Genomic DNA, 16,757 nt, shown 5'->3' with positions numbered 1-16,757 from the left:
ACGTGCACAGGAGTGGGAAACGGGGAAGGCTGTGCAGGGACAGCGTGGATTCCTTCTCTGGCCATGCCTCTTTGCTTCACACCTAATGTCTAATAGGTATCTCCAGGGCAAGGGAGGAGTGAGTTGTTTTACCCAATGGTCATCTGCCTGTGTCCAGTATATCATGGTGCTCCAGGCAGCTGGGAAAAGGGAGTGATGGCACAGTAAGAGTGACTCTCAGGACCTTGTTTCTGGGACACTGCTGTGGAGTGAATATAAAAGCAAGAGAAACTAAGGAGATGGTTATTCTGTGCATGTGTCCAGCTGGAGGAAAAAGCTCTTGGAAGCCTCTGCTACTTGTCCTTTCTTGGGCCAAAGTCCTAGGAAATCCACATTCCTCAAAGCAGCAACAGCCCAGCTTCAAACATGCTGCTTCAAGGCCCAGGGGCTTGTAGCTCATCATGGGATGTGTTGGACTTTTCCCATGAGGGAATGCTCCTACTCCCAGGGGGAGCATGGCATTGTCTTCCTGCTAGTGATGATTTCCCTTCTGGTCTAGGAGAGCTGAGGATCACTGGTCTTCTGCCAAGCATCACGGTACCTGAGGGAGGGACTGCTCATCTTCATTGTACAGTGACTGGCAACAATGTGAATATAAGGTGGTCAAGGTGAGCAAAAATGAGGCAGAACTTCCTTTTCCTTCTCTTCCCAAACCTCATCATTTATCCTCTGAATACTAATGCAGGGTGCCTGCCAGGAATGGCAGAGACCACGGTTATCAGCCACAACTAGTATCACCTACCCTTTCTTAAAACAACTTGGATGTTACCCAAAAATCCTGGGCAAGATCCCTGTGGGGTGTGGGGGTCATCAAGTTCATGTTCCAGCCAAATAAGGAGGAAAGTAGACGTTAAACTAAGATTTCGTGGAGTTCAGAAAGACACTGTGCTGGAAAACTAGCAACATGAAAATAACAAGAACTAAAATGAGCAACCAGCTGAAAATCTTTAGTTGCTTTTTATAAAGCCCTCTCTGCCTAATCCTCACAGACATTAATAGGCCCTCTTCTCCTAGATTCCTGTTGCAACAGTTCTCTCTGTTTACTGTCAAGTAGGAGCAAAGGAGATTTAGAAGCGTTTTAAAGTGAAAAGCTGTGTCCTCTTATCTTGATAGTTTTCTGGGAAACTCTGAATTTGTGCACATGTTTGGTGAAGGTTGTTTTTCCTGTTTGAAAATAATCAGTTCTGCTTTGGAGCCTTCTTACAAACTATCCAGAGATATGGACTGGTTAAGTGTTGAAATTCCAAGGGTTAGGACTGAAGCAGGCCATCTCATACCAAGAGCTTTTCTTCCATACATAAGTTTGGCATTTGAGCTAACAAAATGATGCATGTTTCAGAGCTGGAATGAAACCCTTTTCAGTGAAACAAATTTCACTTCATTGGTAACTAGGAGTTCATAATTCAGGCAGTTTTCTTGCTGGGCACAAATTATTCCAGGAGGAACTGAACAGACACAATCTTGCTCGTTTTTTTAAACAAAGATTTAAAGGGAGAGGAGAGAGGGTGCATTGTTCACTACCCCATATGCTCAGCAAGCAATATGTGCTGCTATCAATGCCAGCCAAACAAGTACTGCCAGACCACAACCTGGAGAGAGGGAAGGGCACATTGGATTTGTGCTAAGATCCTCAAACCTCAAGAATGTGCGCTAGCAGAAAGGGCAAACAGACACAGCTACCTCCCACGCAGACACTGGGCAACGGATGCAGACTTGCTCAGGCTCATGTTACCACCCAGTTGTAGGGCCAGTTTGTGCAAAAGATTTCTTCCTTCCTGCTGACCTTGTAAAAATTCACCCATTTCACAGAACATCATTTTCCAAAGAGCACAGGAAGCTCCTTTAGCCCCCATGGGTGGCAATAGTGAAACATTTTGTTTTTCACCACAGGAACGGAGTTCCCATGCGGGGGGATGGCCGCCACATCCACCTGTCCCAGGATGGAAGCCTGGCTATAAGCAACGTCCAGGAGGCTGATGAGGGATCCTACACGTGCAGTGCCTACAGCAGCAGCAGCTCTGTCAGTGCCAGCACGGAGGTGAAGGTGCTGAGGAGCAGGCCTAGCAGTGAGTACAGCGCGGCTGTCCTGCTTCTCCCGGCACAGTGCCCAGCCCTCAGCCACTGTCGCACCCATTGTGTGTGCCAGTCCAGCACCAGCCTCAGGCTTTGGGGAGCAGCAGGAGCCTCTGGGTCGTGCTACCTCAGGAGCCCTGCTTTCTATGGACAGAAAAGCAGGATGCTGGAAACACCCCCTGACCAGGGCACTGGGAGCCTGTTTAACTTCCTGAGGCCAAAATGCCGTAGTTGGTTGACCACATAGTTGGTTGCATGATTTGTAGTTGGACTTCAGACACCCTCCAGCTGTCTTTACATAGAGGGTAGGTAGAGTAATCTCTCCTCTCCCTGGAACCTGCATTCTCTTCCTGTATCTCACCAGAGGTGTCTGTTTCATCTTGAAACTCATCTCCTTCTTGATGTTGGACTAAATTTTGAACTGGTGGGGTGGAAGAAGCAGGAATGTGCTGGTCTTTTGGGAGGGAATAGCAATCCGAGGATAGATTTACAGCTGGTTCACCTTTTGCTTGGCTGCAGCTACTGTGAGTCATGTTGTGGACCTGAGCAGAGAGTGCGTGGACCAGCCCCACCTTGCCAACTGTGACCTGATCCTGCAGGCCCAGCTCTGTGGTAACGAGTACTATTCCAGCTTCTGCTGTGCCAGCTGCGCTCGCCACCGCCCGCAGGGCAGCCCCCCACACCCCCGTGGGTGACAGCCACCGCCACGGAGTCCCATGACAAGACTGGAGGTCTCAACTCTGTTCTTTTACTGCATGGGACTGTTCTAGGAACTCTGCCCTGCTGGAAAGCTCAAGAGGGTGAATTGAACAGCGTGTATTGGGCGTAAATGCTCAGAGGTGGGAAACCCACCACCCTCAGGCTTATTGTAAACTCCCTTTCCCCCCCTGTATGCCTTGCTGTACCTAATCCATCTCTTAGGGGTAGTTGCTGTCATTCACAGAATCAGATGATGCAATGATGATGTGACTAGAGAAGGCAGATGACCAGCATGAAAGAGGGAGAGACCAATTCTTCATACAAGCAAGACAGAGAAGTGCTCCTAAAAACATGATCTCTGAAGTGTTTAAAGATGGGCCTCAACCATTCCAACCAAAGCCCTAATGAGTGATGAACATTTGTTCCTCCAATGAGCATTGCTGAACAAGTGCTCCTGGGGAGCACTTTCCATCTAAATGCAGAGGACTGGCCACGATAAACAGCTTGATGCATATAAAATTAGTGTTCAGGTCCTAGGAGATTACTGGCTCTAGGGATGCAGCTGTAATGTCATGTTACCGTAGCCGTTTTCTTCCAGCAGACCTTAGACAAATTTCTAGTAGGGTCAGTTTGGTTTCTACTTGACTGCAATCAGCTTTGGAGTGAAATGCAGAAGCAATGCTTCACAGAAAGCTTGAGACAAAATAGAAAACTACTTTTAGCCCTTCTGAATGTTTGGGGTAATTTAGGTGAATATACCAACACTGTTACCTGTTCTGAGATGCTGCAGTTTAAATAGCACTCATTCTAGGGAGGCTCAGCAGGTAATTTTTTTCCCCTGAGCCAGAACTGGGCTGTTCTGATGTTGTGCTGAGTTTGGGCAGGGGCTAATAATAAACACACAGAAATATGCATGTAGGGGCATTTCACTTGCCAGAATAAACCTCCCAAGGACCTGCTCTAGTCTGTTAAATCCAGGAAAGCCTGCGCTGACGCCTGCTGCTATGGGCTAACAGGTTAGGACTTCCAGATGCAGAGCAGCTGTAGCTGAAAAGCATCCTTCATTTCAAGACCAACACAGAGTGGCAGCAAGCATGCATCTGGGGCTCTGAAAATCTCAGGCATTAGGGGTGGGGAGGTGAGATTATATCATGATTATATCATGTTAAACCAGGAAAGGCCCTTGGGTATCTTCAGTATCTCAAAATTGAATTACTTCTGAGCAAAAGGATTCTTTCACAGCCTCCACACTATTGTTCTACCCTAGCATCAGCCCCCACCGTCCCCTTCTCCCTCATTCTAGACTTGGATGGGTTGATCGTAATTACTAGCACCACTACCCATGTGTTATTTGCATAGATGCAGCTATAAACTGGTGTGTAGATGTTGATACTTTGGTTGGGGGGATGGAGGATTGGGGTTTTTTTTACTTTTGTCTTCTATTTGTGTTACTTTAAGACTTAAATGCAGCTAATTCAGGACTGCTCACACCTCTCCCCTCCCCCAGTCCTGACTCAGGACCCATCAGGGCAGCAGCAATACATAGGTGTAAATCGCCAGGGTTGGCAGCCTACAGCTGGTTTGTGCTCTAAACCCAGTAAATCAGTTCAGAGGGACCTAAAACTAAGAATCACTGACCTAATGATGGCACTCTCATCAGCACAGGTATGGTTCAGGACTGGACACACAGCTTTAGGATGTGAACAGAGAAGTCTAGAAGCAATCCAGTACAGGATAGAGAGGTGACACTCACAGAGCTATTTGGGGCTGGGTCCTTCTGTGGTCTGATAGACTGTTTGCTAGGAAAGACAAAAATACTTATTTTGCATTTAAGACTCTTTCGTTTGATTAGGGGAAATTTCCTCTGCTGGAATGCAGGGCAGGCATTACAGTATAAGGTTTGAAATGGAAAGCACTGGATATTTAGGAACAATGAGATGGTCCTGAAGACATCCACGTGCATTTGTATGTATTTTTGCATTTAACAGACCAGCACCTTTTTCTCTGTGTGTATAGGATATGTTACCATTTTAGTATATAGTATGATTTTTACCTTTTGAGACCAAGGACTAATCAGAGAGTATGTAAATTCCAGTCAGATTGAAGCCCTCACCATTCCGTATGTGGCATCAAGGGGTAGTCAGGGTCTGCTGCTGTGCTCAGGAGCACAGTTATAAGGGAGTTGGATGTATCAGACCCTTTTGTCCCAGAGAAAGTAGCCAGTTCTATAAAATCACTTTCTACGATGTCAGAGGCTCTGTTTTTAGAATATTTAAATATTCTGTGCAGTCAGTTGTCATTTAAACTCTATGGTTATATAAATGGGGCCAGGAAGTGCTTTCTCCAGACGCAGGAGGGCTGTAACAGCCCCCTGCCTCCTGGTGTGCAGGACTTCAACACTGGAAGTGCTTTGGCTAGTGGAGACTTTATTCTGACCTCCTTTCAGATGCACAGCTGTGGCAGTAAGGGCAGGATGGACAGCCATGCAGTTCCCTGCTGCAAATCCATGCCATCAAGGTAACTAAAGGATCTTTACATTTCCTCTGAAAAGATCAGCTTCTCCCTCTCTGCAGTACCATTGAATCACCTAGCCAAGGTTTACTTTTTTTAATGTGAGGCTCAAGATGTTCATTTTCTTCCCTCAACAATGGGTTGTAGGAAGTGCTTAGCTCCAGGGCAGGTGAAGGGTGTAGCTATACTGGGCTATTATCAGCTTGATCTTGGGGCTCTTACTGTGAAAGATGCATAACTAACTGCTTTCTTTCCTACTATAAATGTCTATAAATACTTGTTTGCTTTTTGAAAGCTGAAAAAAGCATTGACAGCAACTCAAATCCCACAGGGAGCGTTTGCATTACTATCCACATCATAGTGAACATAGGTAAGAATCTGTAATGTCAAAAGTTGTAGTTCTAGACTGTCACTGTAAGACTCACTGTACTCGCCTGGAAATGGGAACTGCTGGCAAGCTCAAATCCTGGGGCCAACAAAGGGAGCGTTTCTTCCCCTTCAGGTTAGGGAATCTGACTTTTTTCCTTGTGTCTAAACTGATGTGGTGCCTGTAAGAATGCAGTAAGAACCAGTCACAGCAACAGGGTAGATACCAGCTCACTGGAAGAACAGAAAAGAAGTGAAAATACATCATCTCATATGGCTCCTCTTACTAGGGGAAAGAAAGCTTTCCTTTTTGCCCTTACTGAATGTTACTGTCCCCATCTTTGTCTCTTTGTAAATATTCAGTGGTAGAAAATACAGCCGTGCAAACCCAGAATCTGATGTTTTCAGTAGAGGCCTCTATTTTAGAGCTTTAAGTGTTTATGCGTCACAAGGATATTTTGAAATTCAGTTTTAAATTTCAAGGCAACAGGTTGTAGAAAATGAGAGGTGTTCATATATTATTCTTAAGGTGCTAGTTTGGCAAGCAGGGCTCATCCACATTCACCTTTACAAGACAGATGTCACCCAGAAGGGCAAATGCTGAAAACTGAATTGAGGTGGGAAAATAAAGCTCTCACAGACAGTGCTTCTACCACCAACATTTATTTCTGTTAAAGCAGATTATAAATCATCAGTACAAATATATATAACTTACATTTGCTTGTAAGGCCAAAGTTTAAAAGTAAAGTTAAAATGAGATGGTTTTCACAAGTCACCAGAGGCAGAACCTGGACCAGCTGCAGCCTTAACCACAAGGTTTCACAAATCAGTGGGAAAAAATAAAACCAAAGTTAAAAACCTCTAAGAACTATTGACAGACAAACATAAAATGGTTTCCCAGGGAGTCCCAGGATGTAGATATGATGACAGTAAGTTGTCACAGTAGTGTTAGAACCAATAGATTAAGACAAAGAAACTGCAGCAATATATGAAAGGAAAAAAAAATCCATACTATATAGAATATGTAGATTGATTCCAATAAAAAACAGTAAATTCTCCCCATGGTTTTCAAACCATGACAATACTGTTCTTTAATTTTCTTTATTTAAAACTACGATATAATGACTTATTGGTTGTGATTGTTGTTGCAATATGCTACTTACAATGAACAGATACAAGAACAAGCTAGAGCCCCTTTTTCCACCCCCCAATATTACTTACAATAAGAATCAGCGATAAATCAATCTTATGTACAATTTCTTACATCCAACCCCCTTTTTTTTTTAACCTTTGGCAAGATTACTTACAACTCATACAGCTTTTAATATCCAACTATTTAAAATATTCTAAATGCATAAAAATAAAGATTTTGGCTTTACTTTATTCTTTACATATAATATTCACTTTGTTACTCAAAATGGAAGCTCAACTTTTTCCACAAACCTAGCTTTTGCTAAGGTGACAACATCCCACCCATATCCACCCCCCACCCTACCCAATTCTTCCCTGAGGGGGAACATCCAGGACTTTCAGGGCATCAGGAGGACACAGGTACAAACATCTGCCTTCCTTTCTGTGAGATGATTGATGTTTCTGCAGAACAAGCTTTGGGACTGGGTGCCTTTCTTTGCTTCATTTGACTTCCAGCTTTCCAAGTGAGGAGGGAATGCAGACTGGGGTGGCTCCAGGACTCCTTTTAAGAACTGCACATTAAATTGTCTGTTTCCATCCTCCCCATAATTGCTCTCTCTTTCTAACCCATTTTTGTTTGAAGGGACCTTTGAGATTATCAAAGCAAACTGATCAGAAACAGTCCCCTCTGCTCCCTTTATCCCTCTATCCTAATGTACAATTTATCCGCCCCCCACAGGACCGCTTAAAGTTCAATCTCGAATGTCTTCTGTAGGTCACTGGAGAAGGGGTTGGTGGGGGAGGGGTTGGTGCGCTGCTTTGCCTTGCCCTCCAGAGCTGCCCACTGCGCCTCGAAGGGGTCGACCTGCGGGGCGGGCGCGGGGGGCTGCGAATGCTTGTCCTCGGCAGCCCACTTGCCCCCCTCCACGCCGTTGAAGGCGGCGGAGCCGTTGTGCTGCGCGGGCGGGTGGAAGAAGGGGCTGGCGGTGGCGCTGCTGCTGCTGCTGTCGTACTGAGGGACCGGCTGCTGCTTCACCAGACTGGGGGACTGATGCGGGTGGGCCGCTGGAGTGTGGCTGGCAGTGCCAAAGACGTTGGCTACCATCTGGGAAGGTGTGATTCCAACCACAGGGACGCTTGGGGCTGCATAGGTCATCCCATTTGCTACAGCATAGGGCTGAGCCGGAATAAATGCCGGCTGCATGGGCGGTACCACACCCACCGGCACAGGCTGAGGCGCAATGAAGGTGCTGACTGGGAAGGCTGGTGCTGACTGGGAGGCTGGAGCTGCTGGAGGAGGCTGGAGCAGTGGCTGTGGGGCTGGGGCTGAGGTTGGCTGCTGTTGGGCTCTGACAGTCTTTGAGACCTCTTCCAACCAGCGGTCTGCCTCCGAGGGAGTGCGTCTGTGATTTCCTTGGAAGAGACTTGGTGAGGCCGCACCTGAGGAGGTGCTGCTCCATTCAGTGCCTGGGAAGGAAAGCATGGGCAAGTCACAAACGTTTCCATTCCTCAGCCTTTGATTGGTTAGAAAGACTGGAGGGTGTACACAAGAACACACAGGCCTCCTCCCACCATGACTGAAAGATGCTCCCAACACTGGAAGCATCTTTATGCATCCACTATACTGTTCTGTTCTAGGAAGACATTCGTCAAGATGAGGTAGGTAAGAGCTGCTTCCCTAAAATGCAGATTTATGGGGTTTTTTCTTCATAGCACACATCTGAGACTTTAGGGTACACAGGAAAGCTGCTGCCTGCACTCACAACTTGGTGGCAGTGATCTAGTCCATAACCACTAATCCCCCTAACTGGGGAGTATCAGTTTCTGAAGGTACAGCTCAGGACTGGTGGACTTGGAACACAAAGGTCTAAGAAACTGTTTTAAAGACAAAATCTTACAAGGCCAAGCAGAACCTACTATTTCACTAGCAAAGTTTCTCTCGTGGAGTGGTGCTTACACCATGAAATAAAATAACTTAGATTGCAGCCTTCTAGCACATGTGCCCACATGGGTGACAGCCATTTCACCTTATACAGTGCAGGCAAGGCCTGGAGGGACAGACTAAGCTTACTAAACAGAAGAAATGAACCTCTAAAGCCTTTAAGCAACCAATTTAATCCCTCCTTATGTACGTTAGTGAAAAGAACACCCAAAAATTATTTTGGGTACACACAGATTCTTTCCCTTTTCTACACACAAACTCGCATACAATTTCATTACTTCCTTTTTAAGCACTGATTTTATAAAATGCTGCCAAAATAAGAATCAGTCCAGGTTATAGACCCAGAACCAACAAGATCATCGCTTCCCTCCATCCACTCGTGCAAAACGCTACTACTTCCGGCTTTTGTTCCTGTTCCTTCCACTTGCCATTAAGTGGCACTGACAATTGTCTCAGGGGCTCAATTATGCTTTTGATCCAAGTTCTTATAGCAATGCACCGGATCTACTTCCAGTCTTACCAGCGACCACGGCTGCAGCTCCAGTATTAGCAGCAGGAGCATGAGCCCAAGGATTGGTTTCACGAACTGGCATAGCTGTGGACACTACAGCAGCTTGGGATGGTTTAGCAGCAAGCACACAGAAGGCAGAGGCAGTGCCATTAACTAAAATGGGAGCAGACAACATCAGTGCGATTAATTCATGCAAGGCATGCATGTGACTGGAGTATTAGTGGGCCAGGTCAGACCTATCAACATACAACAATTTTAGACACTTCCACATGACAGGAGTTTGTGTAATTAGCCAAACTGGACTGACAGTCAATAAAGGTAGTAAATTTCATTTCACCAAGCCAACACTTGTTAAGAGAATCATGGGATGGTGGATTTTGATATACTTTAGGAGGCCTTGAGTCCTGATGACTGACTGAAGTTAAATTTGTTGTTTCTATAAGGAAGAAACATGGCTCACCAGTAGTTATTGTACAGTTAATTTTAGATTCAAAAGAAGAACATATTGTAGATACAAAGTTACAATAACTACATTTAACATGGAGAGGTTCTTTTTTCACACAACTTTTATAAAAGCATAGCAGTGGAATGAATATTAATGCCTGCTATGAGTTCTATAGCTGGCATTTTTCCACAACTTATCTAAGAATTTGTGTAAAAAACAGTAATCGTAGTGGCACAAAATCCCTTCCCTTGTGAGATCTGGTTCCTATGACACACTCCTGTGGAATTCAGGTGGCAGAATGTTAAAACAGCCATTACCTCAAAGCCAGTCCCTTTTATAGGTAACTATCGTGTGGTAGGTGCATGGACTTATTGTTAAAAACAAAACCACAGAAAAATTAAACAGATGAGATGAATAAAGCAGGATGCATTCACCCAAAATATTGGTAACAGGACTTACACAAGAAATGAAGACCATGTGTTACTGGAAAGCAACATTATGTGCATTCAAGCCTCATCCAGCACCCAAAGAAATCACAAACCTTGAAAGGCAGGAGACTGTGGTGCAACTACTGTCACTGGTTTTGTCATGGGGGCCGAAGAGAAAGGATCTTCTGATGGTGTGCTGAAAGCACTGGTGATCTGAGAGCACAGGGCACTAATGCTGTCTGTTTCCCCTTCTACCTCTGGGACTAAAATGTAAACAGAATTCATTAAATTGAAAGTCTGAAGGATACAGAAACAATTTACAACTACCAATGTGAAACTGAAATATAATTAGTTCCCTTAATGTCCTACATGTTATTGCGACTGATTTGCATGACAGCTTTTTTTTTTTTTTTTTTTACATTAGTGTTGAAGATCTGGCCTGAAATAGAACACCACATTAATGTATTTTGTGATTAAGTCAAGAGGGCAAGGAGATCACTGTTCCAGATTTAAAGGATGCTTGTATCAGAAAATAAAAAGGGTTTTCTACAGCTTAAGTAGAGATGTAAATCTTTCAGTATCAAAGTGCTAAACTTCTCAAGAGTTTGGCTCTAAGATTTGGCATTCTGTGAAATGAAAATACTTATCATAGATTTAAGTGTTCCAACAACATACTTGTACAGTAACTATATAAACTTTAAATGTACTGACAGCAATGCACAGCGGCAAGTTCAGTCTAGAGTTAGTGTTGATTGTTCCAGTTCAGTGGTAGCTGAAATCCCCAGTTCCTGTGCTAGAATCATAAAAGCAAAAGCTGAATGCTCAGATAAAATGGATGTTCAGTTTTAAACGAAGCATCAGTATCATGTGGATAATGTAACATCTGGAGTAAAGCGGCCAGCTTACCAGATGTTCTCATTATTACTAACGGCAGTGTTTTCCAAAAGTAGCGATCATCAGTCCGTCATTGCACAGAACTGACATGAGCAGGCATAATCAAGCACAAAATAGTGTAAGAAACATAAAATATCTGCACACAACATGCACCAGATCTAAAATTCACAGGGAGGCATGCCCAAAAATTGATTCTTTGAGGGATATTCCAATACAGTGCATGCAGTGGGACAATAAGCAGCACTGGCAGTGGCATATATGGGAACATGCATCAGAAATGTTCTGAATCATGAAAAATTGAGACTGTGGTGTGCTCAGTGACTCACTACTGAGCAGTGCACTATTACTGTAAAACTGATTGGCTCAGTGCTGGTCTTAAATCACAGGTCACTAAACAAGGATTATGAAAGAAGTCAGACTAAGTATTTTTGTTGGGTTTGCCTATGCCACAGTCATTTTTACTTCCAAGCTTAGAACCCCAAAACCAGCTCTGTTGCCAAGTGAGAGTACAGCTGGCCTGAAGGATAACACCTAGCTAAGGGAACTCTAGGACATTATGCAAGGTAATGAGCACCTCAGGAGTTTATGTTGGGATGACTCTTAGAAAACCCCGCTAGCATCATGTGAAAACTGTACCACGTAATACTGATACAGCCAGCTGTGCCACCTGAACAGGTTGGTTCTCTTAATACAACGTGAAAAGCAATTTCATTGCTCTCAAAAAGAATTCAGACAGGTAGAAGGACAGACTGCAGAAGAGCATCACATGATCCCAAGACAAGTGGTTAAGACCTTGAAGGGATTTGTGTCTCAGGATGCCCTGACAGTAAGTGGAAGAACTGGTTCAGTGACTCAGAGGGAAGAGCCAAAACCTAATTCACCAACACCCATTCCTGGAACACTTCAAGCTGTGCTCCAGTACTTCAGATAGTGATTACAACTGTCTTCTGCACGTGAACCCTGCATTTGAAATTCTTGCCTATTCCCAAAGCAGAAATTCTCTGACATTGTGATGTTTGTTCATGATAAACGATCAACATGAGGCAGGAAGAAGGATTTACTAGAAAATAAGGAGTTACTTGAAGCCAAAGAAAAGGAGGAAGAGATAATTTAAGGCAATGTTTCACTGGAACCATTTGGTTTTACCTGAGTTTTTCATGGGGAAATCAGTCTTCCTTTGCACTGTTGAAGGCAGCTCATTTATTCGCAAAGACAACTGGCGTTTAAACGGAGACATCTTTTGGCTAAGGGCGGGGAAGCCCCTGAAAGACCCTTGCCTGGCAAGCTGTTCTATAGGGGCATGCCGCCGTGGGATAGCGTGAGGGTTGCTCATTTCTTTATCCAGAGAGGCAGCAACTTCAGCAGTAGGAGAGGTTGGTGAGCCAGAAGAGGGGGCAGTATTGTTTGGTGCAGCACCTGGTGTTACTGTTTTCACTTCTGTTTCAACTGCTGGAGGAAACAGGGTGAGGTTAGAAAAGTAAAGCAAAATACTGTTCAACTGCCTACCTGTACTCCCATTTGTTTTGAAAAGAGAAATTGCACGAATCTGCATAACTAATACTCCTGCAAATGTCTCTAATAGCACAGCAGAAACACAATTTCTGTATACCTTCATTGTTTTCACCATGTCACCTGACATACACCCAAGCCCCACAGCTTTATAAGGCAAGCCACTTCCTAGAAATGACAGCCTTTCATATGTTTTCTTTCTAGCTGTTCCTGAGATCCCAGCTCTAGAAGTACCTGCAATTCAATTAAGGTTTAAGACTGAAAAATGTATTGTATATTTGAGACCTTTACTTTGCCTCACACAGAACCATGGACAAAATATTACTATACAAACTGTATTAAGTGACTTAGGGCGGGACAGCTCAGCAGCAGCAGGGAACAGAACACAGCTCTAGGACCCTCTTTTAAAAACCACCCTTCCAGCCCTGCAGAATCAGCAGCAGCAGCCAGACACACTGCACAAGCTTTAGCAGGCCAAAGGTAGCAGCAGCAGCAGGCTGGGCTGCAGCTCCCAGCTCCTCCAGGAAATACATTACAGGTAGAGGGAAATGTGCTGCAAGGTAGATCCAGCCTCTGAGCTGACACATTTGCAAGGAGTTCCTGTGTCACTTCTGTACTGATTTTAGCTGCAATGTTACCACCCAATCATGAGTTATTTGCACTGGAAGCTCCTCCAACTTAAAGACGGCTGCTTCATTTTGCATGGCTTTGCGTAGCACCACAATGCTCCTGTCAGACAGGCCTAATGGTAGAAATGTAGGATTAAACTTGGTATAAATGATGACTCTTATAATTAGAATAGCAATGGGGATTTTTCCACCTCTAGGAAAACTCTTTTTCACTCAAAAATGAATTGGCTTTGGGGGCAATAAACACAGCTGATCAACACAGAAGGACAAAAGAAAATCTCACTATCCTGGTATGAACTCTCATTTTACCCATGCTGTTTTCCAAACGTCTTAGAAAAAGCAATGACATTTTTTTGACACACCAGCAGAATAACTAAAAGTCTGGTAAAGAGAGGAGTCAGACTAGGGATTTCTGAGGAGCTGGAATGGTAGCAGGAACTAATTACATTGTCTTGCAAGCTTCACTACCCATGAGTTGCAGCTGCTCATTCAAGTGAAACTTTTCTAATCAGTCTTTCTTGGAAAGGATTTCACACACCTTCATTGAGTCAAGACTTTGACTCATGCCCTCAAGTAACAAAGGCCTTGTGTTTGAGCTTCATTTAGCACATTCTAAAACTAATGTATGGAAACAAGCAGATGGATGATGAAAATGAAGATTAAAGTTTTGCAATGAAGGGGCAGCATAAAACTTGCTGTGGAATCCTCTGAAACAAAAGCCAGACTTCACTGTGAAGCAGGTTATGAACAGTATTTATAATACTTATTTCTTGTTAGCTGTAGAACTGTAATAAAGCCGTAGGCTTTGTAATAAAACTTGAGTAAGAAGTTCTACTTTCACTTAATTTCAGAACACTATCTCATTCTCAAATCAGTTAGTTACTAATTTTGAACATAATTAATAATCAAAAAGCTGTGTTTTATGAGGAGGGAGTAGTTCTTGTGGATTTTTTTTGGAAAGCACTCTGTGATTGATCTGTTCTTCCCTCATGCAGTATAACTCTATACATACACTCTGTAACCTGCCTTAAAAATCAAAATAAAAATACATTCTTTTCTAAGAAAAACGCATATCATTTTCTGTTCATTTACCATAAGCATAAGACTGCATAAATGATTACTTTGTGTCTGGCAAGCTTGTTGTTTCTTTTTAACAATTTTCTAATAAGGCCTTTTATTATGGTACCTACAAGTGTTCTCTGCCATAAAGCAGGCTGACAAAACAAAGCAGAAGCAGCTTTCACATATGAAGCCACTTGCACCTTTTCTAGAAGACATGGGAAAATGCTGAGTGAATTTGGGAGCATTTTTCATCTTGTGAACTGACAAGGGTCTGGGAATATGATTTGAACATAGTAAGGCTCAAGAGGGGGAATGCTGTAAGGACATTAAGCTTCAATCCCTGCAGAGGCCTCAGTGCTGGTTCTGCTCGCTACAGATGATTGTTTAAATTGCATCCCGTACCTTTAGCATCCGGCATCTGTCTCATAATCTCCTCTCTCTCTGCTTGTTCAGTAGCTGTAGTGACCCTGAATGACCCCTCTCTAGTGAATGTGGTTCTGCTGGCATCAAAGGTGGCAGTCACTCCACACTCCTTCTCTCGCTTCTGCTTTCGCTCCAGGCATGCTGCAAATGCACAGCCCACGGCGTGACTCAACCTTTCCCCCTGCACAAGACAACATTGCATCACACAGTGATTGGAACAGAAACATACACGTGCTTCAAGCATCACAAACTGATAACCTGCCTTTACAAGATGAATCTAATTAAGGCATTAAAGAAAACTATTTTAATTGTATTTTAGCCTTAAACCTGGTACATCAATACTCCCAACTACTAATGCACAGGCCATGTTCAAGAAAGCCACCCAGGAATGAATAAGATTGTTGGATGATCTGTTTAGTTCAATTGCTACTAAGATGCCAGAGCAATAACGTGCCTGCACTGATCCCTTGCCTCTAGATACATCTGTGCACAAAGAAACTCTCATGAAGCTGTCTTAAGGTGTAAGTCCTGAAGGACAGGTAAGTGCTATTCTTGGAGAAAGTTTACAGAGGGCTCAGGGCAACACTACCCTTGTGTGCATCTGTGAAAGTTAAAAGTACAGTAGTGACTACTCACACCTCTTAATGGTCCTGACCAAATGCACCAGTTAGAGTTAGGAGTGCCTAATGAAAAGCACTTCCATTATTCACCAGGTCAAAAGAATCCACTATCCAATAACTGTAAAAAGGAAATTCAAGTCAGAGAAGTCCAGCAACCCAGCTGATACAGCTGCTACAGCTGAACCAGAGGCACTATTGCTACCAGTAGCTCAACTCATCTATCATAATCAGTAGGTGAATTGACCTGTTATTCATAGATGAAAACAGAAATGTTCCAGCTCTAACATAGTTTTTAGTGGGAATTTCTTGTTGGAGAGGGGCCCCAACAATTTCTGACTTCATTGTTTAAAGAAAAATGATAAATTACCAAGCACCATTGCTCTGAACATGCAGCAATGGGGAGTTCATGCAGTGAATTTGCATGAGGTTTCAAGCACTTTGTATAATATAGGCAGGATTCAACTATTAGCAGAGAGAAGAAAAGGCCAGATCAGGGAATTAAATAACTTACCTAAGTCTACACAGCAAGAAACTGATTTTAAACCTACTCAAAACATTTTTGTCACTCAGAAGCAAATAGAATGCTAATTTAATTCAGTTTAGCTCCATCTCTTAACATTCAGATGACTTTTCCTTCAAGATAACATTTGCGTACAAGTTGCTGCATTCATAACCAGTCTGTATTTACTCACTATGATTTTATCCTGGAAAAACTGTCATTGCTGTTTCAGTTTTTGGCTGTAAACATTTTCAGATGAGAAAATTTTCTGTCTATTCTTAGAAGAGTAGTTCCCTTCTGCTGGAGATTATCTGAGGCTGACTGCACTCCTTTCACACACAGGCTGAGCAGCATTTCTCTCCGTAAGACAGCACCACAGAGGGATGGCAAATAATTCAGATACAGGGAATTAGAATTAAAATAATTTTCAAGGATTAAGTAATATGTGGAGTCAAAACATACTGCAGTATTCCAGGTACTCAATTTTTCTGCCCTTTGCTTCTAGCTAAGAGCTGGGAGAGCTGGACACACACCATACTAAGCTTACCGTGTCCTTCACAGCCATAAAGCAGTGGCAGATCCAGCGTCTCGTTGTGCCATCTCGGCAGATGTATGAGAACGCCCGGTCAAAGTTCCTGTCTGGTGCGCAGAAAGAAACCTTCTCTATTGTCTGATCAACTATAAGATCCTAGAGGGAAGAAATCCCCCCCACAATAAAAGAATGTGAGGAAATACACTTGAACAAGTCATTGTCAGTAGTAATTGCACAAAAATGAGTTATACTAAAAAGGGGATAACCTGATGTGGCTGTAATTATCTGTCATCAGTCACCATTCAGAATCTGTTCCCAGTATGAAACAAAATGAAGAGATGACATTCTCCACCAGCCATCTTTGCCAGAGCTGTGCCAAGGCACCACTTAAGAATTTAATGAATTCCTATGATCTCTCCTCTAGACTATGGAGGCACACGTTAT

At 43.5% G+C, this 16,757-nt stretch overlaps 2 protein-coding genes across 7 annotated transcripts in view; one reads left to right on the top strand and one right to left on the bottom strand.

Annotated features, from left to right (window-relative positions):
- PAPLN (papilin, proteoglycan like sulfated glycoprotein) overlaps positions 1 to 2,807 on the top strand; it is a gene marked incomplete at both ends in the record, with an annotated part of 42,291 nt that extends 39,484 nt beyond the window's left edge. Inside the window, 3 exon segments of the mRNA XM_082282969.1 lie at positions 539 to 647; positions 1,930 to 2,105; positions 2,632 to 2,807. Coding sequence (XP_082139095.1) covers positions 539 to 647; positions 1,930 to 2,105; positions 2,632 to 2,807 — 461 coding nt within the window.
- Positions 2,808 to 6,335: 3,528 nt separating this feature from the next.
- Positions 6,336 to 16,757, bottom strand: part of NUMB (NUMB endocytic adaptor protein) — a 92,726-nt gene continuing 82,304 nt past the window's right edge. For 2 of the 6 annotated variants that reach the window (XM_082283882.1, XM_082283884.1), the window contains 5 exons: positions 16,329 to 16,469; positions 14,642 to 14,843; positions 12,186 to 12,488; positions 10,259 to 10,408; positions 6,336 to 8,286 (listed from right to left, as the gene is read on the bottom strand). In XM_082283882.1, coding sequence (XP_082140008.1) covers positions 7,565 to 8,286; positions 10,259 to 10,408; positions 12,186 to 12,488; positions 14,642 to 14,843; positions 16,329 to 16,469 — 1,518 coding nt within the window. In that variant the 3' untranslated portion in view covers positions 6,336 to 7,564. Of the gene's footprint in view, positions 8,287 to 9,281; positions 9,426 to 10,258; positions 10,409 to 12,185; positions 12,489 to 14,641; positions 14,844 to 16,328; positions 16,470 to 16,757 lie in introns of all 6 variants that reach the window. The other 4 variants (XM_082283883.1, XM_082283885.1, XM_082283887.1 and 1 more) reach the window with 3 other exon arrangements.

Source organism: Coloeus monedula (assembly GCF_965178545.1).
Source record: "Coloeus monedula genome assembly, chromosome: 6".
In the NCBI taxonomy this organism is placed as follows: domain Eukaryota; kingdom Metazoa; phylum Chordata; class Aves; order Passeriformes; family Corvidae; genus Coloeus; species Coloeus monedula.
This window is presented reverse-complemented; position numbering and strand designations above follow the sequence as displayed.